The following is a 7,157-nucleotide window of genomic DNA, read 5'->3' on the forward strand; positions in this document are numbered from 1 at the left end:
CTTAAATTTAGAAAGCAATTCTGAAATTTTAAAACCTCTCTCCATCTTCCTCTTCTGCCTGCCCATGCTCAGCCCTGCCTTCCCCTAGGACCCAGAGCTTCCTCTCCTTTCTTCTATCCCAAATGCTTAAGTCACTCCCATTTCTCCATAAGACCACCAATGCTCCACCGAAGTCCCTACTAAACTGCTGGGAAGAGGAAATGAAAACAGAAACAAAGCAGGGCGAGATTTGCTGTTGCTGCAAAGGGGGAATGTGGACAAGCTGAGAAACTGAAATGAAAACCCTGAAGCTTGCTCTTCTTGCTTCCTCCAGAGAAGGTGGGGAGACAAGTGTTGTCACCCCTCCATATGCAACCACTGCTTCAACAGCTGTGAAGGACTTTCCAAGCAAGGCACTGTATCAGCTGTGCCTGCTGCTGGAATGGTTGATCTCCATCTCATTTTCAGAGGGGGCAATTTGTCACTTCTGGCACTGACATGGTTTTCTTATGACAAAAGTTAGCCCTGTTGCCACTGGCCAGTCCTATCAGTTTGTTCACCCTTCTCCATTCTCAGTCTCCTTGCTCCTCCAGTAATCCCAACTCCATCTCTTCGCCAAACCCCCATGCAGAGTGTCCCTCAATTCCTGCTGTCGCTGCAACACCCGTTTTTCCAGGAGTGAGCTTACTGCCCCCATGGCATATTCTTTCCTGCTTCTCATCTTCCTAGATAAAAGTCTACTTTCAGGCTTAATTGACTCCTACACATATTCCTGGCTGCCTCTTCACCATCTTTGAGTCACTCCCCAAGCCCTCCCCTCCCCTCTTCCTATTCTGACTTCTTTTGATACAAGATATTTTGTGGATTTCTTCATAGAAATCATCCCCACTTTGTTCTCTCAAATCCTCAGTTTTGTTCAGGTCTAAGAAGCTCCTCATCTAGTTGCTTCACTCCCCCATAGCTATCCCATTGTTTTGGTTTTGGGGGTTTTTTTGTTTGTTGTTTTTTTTTTCCTCTTCTTTATAGCCATCCTCATCCCTGCTAGATCTTCTTGGCAAGCTCTCATGCTTTGTTTTCTTCTCAATATGTGCACATACTCCAAATGGTGGAGTCTCATCTTGGGGTCTTGCCTCTCCAGCAATTGCTCCATCTCAACATTTTTAATTCACTGAACAAAACAGCTAGTCACTGTCAGGAGTGCCTTTCTTTCTTCTCCACTTTAGATCATCTCTAAAGCTCTTTCCACTCCACAGTTTCACCATTCTTCTCTCATCACAGCCCAAACAGGCTTTCAGGCAAAGCCCAGAGCCACTCTCGCTTTTGTACCTGGACTTCCTGGACTCCACTGCCTTAGATAATGAACCAACTTGTCTTTGAGATAGCTCATCTTCTCTTAGCTCCATGGCCATCCCCAATACTGGCTGTCTCTTCAGCCTGTCTCCTGGAGAAACTGCCTCAGCTTGTCTAGTCTCTGGTTTTTGGTGGGTACCATCCAGTAGCAAACAGAGTTCCCAGGGTAACTGCACCTGTATGCTTCGATTCAGCCATCGCTTCCAAATAGTAGCCTGTGCTTCTGCTGCTTTGCTCCAAAACTCCTGTCTCAACAGAATTCTCTGCTAGTATCTGACATCTCTGCTTGTGTATCTAACTGTCAGTTCTGATTTTATTATGCTGCATTTGAGAGCATCTCCCTTCCCTTAAGATAACCCCTTACTACCTTCTTTTTTTGGTCACTGCAGCCATCCCTCTCCTCCTGCTGCAGATTTATGCCAGTGAATCTGAACATCGGTCTTTACCTCCTCACAAGGTCTTCTGAGCCAGGCAGTGCCTGCATTTCTCAGGCTTTCTGAGTAACAGCTCTAAAATGTTACTCATTTTAGAGTAACAACCCACCCATCCAGTCAAGTTTTAATTCAAGCCCACATCCATCCTGCAACAGTTTTCCTTTTGGCCTCAACATAAGGCAATCCTTCCCTACATATTGCTGCTAGAAAGCCATTCTCCGAGTCCATCACACTGGCCACATCACTCTTCTTTATTTCTCTCTGATAGCTCTTCTTCTCCGATATATCAGACAGATTCTTTCTCTTCACTTTCAAAGTTCTGTTCGGTCTATCCATATTTTACTGATCCTCTTTGCCATCATTCAAAGGTTAACTCTCACCTCTGATGGACCCATGATTTCACACTCCTATGCCCTTTTGTTCAGTCTTCAATTGACTCTCTTTAAAGAAAAAAAAATACCAGTTCTTCCAGTACTCCATTACCATTAGATAATTTAAAAATAGGTCCATCATTTTCTGCTGTCAAACTCTCCCTAAAATCTGTCTTCACCTCTTCACCGGAGGATCAACTGGCCAAGAGTTACAGGACATCAGAAATGTACCTTGCTATTCAATATTCTTATTGCTCCTCTGCCTGTCTTTCTCTTGCTCCATGTCTCATACTTGGCCAATGTCCTCTGAATTCTTACACCTTCGCATTACACTCACCAAAGCCTTAAGACACAACAGTCCTGGTTTGCGATCAGCATCCTTACTCACAAAGAATCATTTTGAAAACAGGAAAACCGAGATACAGAGGTGTGACTTGAGCAAGATCTTGTAATTCAGAAATGTCCAATAACAAATCAACATTTAATCATGAGGATACAAAAGAGCTACAAGTAGTTCAGCCTGATTTTGCCCTTCTATGTTTTCAGAGAAGCTGTCATCTAATGCTGTGAGCTGGTTTGGAAGAACTATGTAAAACTGCTTAGCTGTACCCTATGATACCACCAAGAGCAAGACACAAGACCCTTAGTAACTGGCCAAAATTTAGCACCATGCCCTTGGAGCAAGAGGTTGAAGTTATGTCTCTCTTTTTGCCAGGGAGTCCACTCCTGCCTGAGGTAAGGTCTTAAGCCAACTGTTCCCAGCTGACATTTCACTGGGCAGACACAGAACTCTGGTTCCAAGATGCCAAAGAGAAGGTACTTTGGAGGGAGAGGGAAGAGGAGAGTGCCCGGAGTTGTGCTCCTGACTTCTCCCGTGCCAGTCAGGGGCAGCCAGAGACAGCAATCCTGTCTAGTCGCATCCCGCTGACAAGCATATAAATACTGAGCAAGGCATAGAAGGATATTTGAGCAGTGACGTTACTTTCCTGAGCTCCTCTAGTTTCTGGTGTTCAGTGTATATCCTTGGCAGGTGAGTACCCTTGAATTTGTTGCAGTATACTTCCTGGGCTCAGGCAGAGCATCCTCCCTGCCTTCAGGCTTTCACTTGTAGACAATAGCACAGCTACAAAGCTAAGCAGCAAAGACACTGATTCCAGGAACAGACACAAAATTCCATCTCTTGTAGCTCAGGAAGGTAGCAGGTACTTATATAGAAGATGTTGGGGAGGGAGACGATGCAGAGAGTATTCCTGTCATGTCTATCTAATCTAGGTCAGAACAACATTTTTTTACTTCAGAAATTGAAGCTAGTCCTGCTGATACACAATTATAATGTTCTGGGCTTTCAATACCTTCATAAACTAGAGTAATTATTTTCCTTTTGTTTGCTCAGTATATTTAGCAAAATAATTATAATTCACTAGATTGTTTTCTTTGTTTTGATGTATTAGCATAGTTGTCTCTCCCTCTGTTTCCTTTCATAGAAACTGTGGTGTCATTTTTGCATGAACATTTGGGGGCGGGGGGGATGGACGGACGCGTTTCACATGAGAAAAAACCCCTAAATATTTTCTGATAGAAATCCCACTTGAAGAATCTTTTCTAGCTCTCCAAAAATAAAAGATCAAACCTATAGAACAAATAACTGTGAAAGCAGGTGATGCCTGCTCGGTGCAGACTGCCTGCTCTGTCCATAGGGGTAAGTTAAACACGGCTTTTTCCTAACCGATGTTCTGTGAGCCCACAGGGCCAGAGGAAGAAAGTCAGTAACAAGTCTACCTACCAGCCCGAACAGCCTTGCTGCATTCAACAGCAAGGAGCCCAAGTCACTTCTCTGTTTGATGCCACTTACAAGACGTTAGCCTAAAGCTTGAGCATAGATCGTGTCTCAGGCACAAGCCACCCAGATACCGTAAGTGTCATGTTTAGGATACAGGTGGACCTTAAGCAACAAATCCATTTTGAACTTGGGATTCCAGGTATCACTGATTACAGAAACCTGGGCCCCTCTTCCCAAAATGCTTTCAGAGGCAGCACATCCAAAAGCCCACCTGAATGTGTCCTTCCCCTTGCCTTTTCCCTTTGTTCTGTGCAACTGGGTTATTATTTTTAATTATTTCTATTATTTCTCACTGGGCCTGACATTCTGGGTTTGATGTTTACTGCAGTCTGCTAATCTGGGCTCAAGATAGTTTCCAGGGAGAGGTCTTTCCTGCTGTTTTAAGCAGATGGGGTCCATGTCTCTTGAGACAGGTAGTGTGCAGCCCTGTCTGACAGCACCCAGGAGGACGTTAGACACAGGCTCCTTTTGGGAGGAGACCTGGAACATCCCCCAGTAGGCACTAAACTAGAGTATTTTTAACAACAGATTCAAAACCTTTTTCTTTCTCACAGAGTTATTTTTGAAGCTGTATTTTAGTGCTTTTTGTTCCACTCAATACCACTGATGTAAACACTGACAAGGGAGCAGAGAAGCAGAGGGGGAAGGAAGAGAATTGGGCTGTCACTACCTCTCCTTTTTTTTTTTTAAAGTAGCATCTCTTTACCAAGCTCAGCACAAGCATATATTTTGCTTGTGGAGATTAAGGTGCTTTGCCACTGCAAATAAGATGCTATGATTTCTCAGTTCTCAAACCTTGTTCAGGAGGAAGGAAGGGAGAAGGGATATACATGCAAATCAAATTTTATCCTTTAATGGATTTGCACTCACAGCATGTCCCTCAGCACACCATTATAAGCATTTACATTAGACACAGTGATCACATTTCTAAAGCCTTTATCTTCTGCCCATTGAAGTCAGTGGCCATAAGGATTAGATTTCATATCTTAATGAGAGCTCGGTCCCAACAATACTATGTCTCTCACTGCCTGTTTTGTCTTGCTGGAAATGCACCTTGCTGGCATGGCTTAGTGAGAACACTCCTTCCTCCTCCCTTCTGTACCATAACAGCTTTTTAGACAGCTGCGTTGCTCTGAATTATACAGGTATGATTTTTATTGCCTATAAAATAGAAAAAAACTGTAATCACTCCCAATTTATTTTAGGCATATTTCAATGAATGTGATGCATCCCTGTCTTCATTAATTTTGTGCAGTGGGCAAAAATGTGATGCTTCAGAGAAGAAACAGGAAGAAAAAGAGGATGACAGACACAACTCCCTTTCCAAACGACTAGGTGAAATCTTTCTATTCTGAAAACGGAGAGTTGATTGAAAAGTTATTTCAAGCAGTAACATATTTTATGCTTATTCCTTTTTCTTTCCAGACTTCTGAACCTCATCCGTAGCAACAGCTCCAAAAGGAGATAATTTATACTGGAACAAAGTTTAAATAGTATATGATTAATATTAAGAAAAGATTTCTTTGCACTTTAAAAAAAAAGTTCAGCTGTACAGCTGTAGTCAGACAACCACCAGCTACATAAATTTCTGTATGTAGTTCTTTACACTGTCTACCCAACCTATGGAGCAGTCTCCCTACAGAATGGCATTCTGCTGTGCCCCTAATTGCATCTGGAAATGAAAATTCATTGGAGTCCTGTTTACTTTTATTCTTGGCAGTCTAGAAATGTTTCCAGTTCACTGGCACTTTGGTTGCAAACCCACACGTCAATAACTTTTTCCATAGAAGCATCACCCATCATTAAAAACCAGGACTGGCACAAGGCACAGGCAGTGCTTCTGAGGGCAGCTGACAACCACAGTGAGCAAAGGCACCTGCCCCCCTGCTTATTTTCCCTTTGTCCAGTCGTGAGGAGGTAGCTGTGCTGCTGGACCACAGGGTGAGCACCTACTGCTAAGGTCAGCACCTACTGGCCATGCCTAGCAAACTCAGCTCCTGCCAGCCCAGCTGCACCAGCTTTGCCCTTTCCGCTCTCTCTCGCAGGAGGAGCCCATGACCCATCTTCATGATAGCAAAACCCAGTGGTGCCAAGCTCACTGAGAAGTCTCCAGGTTTGTTTAGATCACTACAGCAAACAGCCCCAGCTTGGAGAGCATCATTCCTATTGAAACATGCCAGGTACCTGCACTGCAGCACTGTAAATCAGACGTTGCTGAGCACTGGCATAGGACAGTGCCACTTCCTCTCACGCTTCATGGAGGCACCACAGCCTGGCTTCACACTGTGAAGCCCCAGCACTTTCTTCAGGCAGCTGTGCTCTGTGTGTTCAGTCACAGCAAAACAACCTAAAGCATGTAGGTTAGAAGTTCCCTGCCAACAGGTTAACTCTTACCTGGGCTTGTGAAGGTCTAAAAGCAGAGTCAAAGCCATTCTGCAGAGAGTCCAGAAAAGGCTGGATTTTGTAGAGGCCATGCGTTGTCTGGCTCGAGCGGAAGGCCACAACATGGAAGTACTTCAGGATCTTCTCAAACCGTGATTGTGTCATGATAAGTGCAATGCTCTTGTTGCTGTAGAAGCCGCTGCTCCAGATGCTGAGAACGGACTCACAGTGGTGGATGCTGGTCGATATCATGTAACCTAAGAAGGCCTTCATTTCCGTCAAGGTGACGTCAATCCAGGCATCGTCACTACCAAACCTCTCCTGGTACTTCTTGGCATACATGTTGGTTTGGACCACCATATTCTTTAGTACGTTGTCAGGGACAAAGAGTTGAAAAAAGTCCATGGCACTGGCAGTCAGGGGCATTTTTCGTGTTGGACCTAGGGTGAAAGCAGGAAGGGAAGATAAGCTCACTCCTGATCATCACAAGGCACGTCCAACACCAGCAGCTTAAAGGAGGACTAACTTTCCTAAAGCAGGAAAAGAAGGCCAAAGTGACAGCATGTCAGCTAATTCCTTCGAAAGCACATCCACTGTCTGACAGATCTCATCAGGAAACTTCCCCCCTATATTCTCCGTCTTCCTCCTTTGTTACACAAGTACAGCCCATTCTGAATAGTTCTTCCTCCGCTCTGCACACTCATTTGTTTGTAGCAAGACTCAGAGGGCACACAGGTCTGCAAGGCAGCATGCATTTAATTTTCCCACTTACACATTATCTGTACCTTTCACCCTCAGCAG

The 7,157-nt window shown here is 44.3% G+C and overlaps 1 protein-coding gene across 1 annotated transcript in view; it reads right to left on the reverse strand.

Moving 5' to 3' along the window:
• Positions 1 to 6,791, reverse strand: part of PGBD5 (piggyBac transposable element derived 5) — a 35,639-nt gene extending 28,848 nt beyond the window's left edge. The window contains exon 1 of the mRNA XM_010173401.1: positions 6,369 to 6,791. Coding sequence (XP_010171703.1) covers positions 6,369 to 6,782 — 414 coding nt within the window. The 5' untranslated portion in view covers positions 6,783 to 6,791. The remainder of the gene's footprint in view (positions 1 to 6,368) is intronic.
• Between the last annotated feature and the right edge of the window lie 366 nt (positions 6,792 to 7,157).

This window comes from Antrostomus carolinensis, unplaced genomic scaffold, assembly GCF_000700745.2.
Source record: "Antrostomus carolinensis isolate BGI_N321 unplaced genomic scaffold, ASM70074v2 scaffold5118, whole genome shotgun sequence".
Lineage (NCBI taxonomy): Eukaryota > Metazoa > Chordata > Aves > Caprimulgiformes > Caprimulgidae > Antrostomus > Antrostomus carolinensis.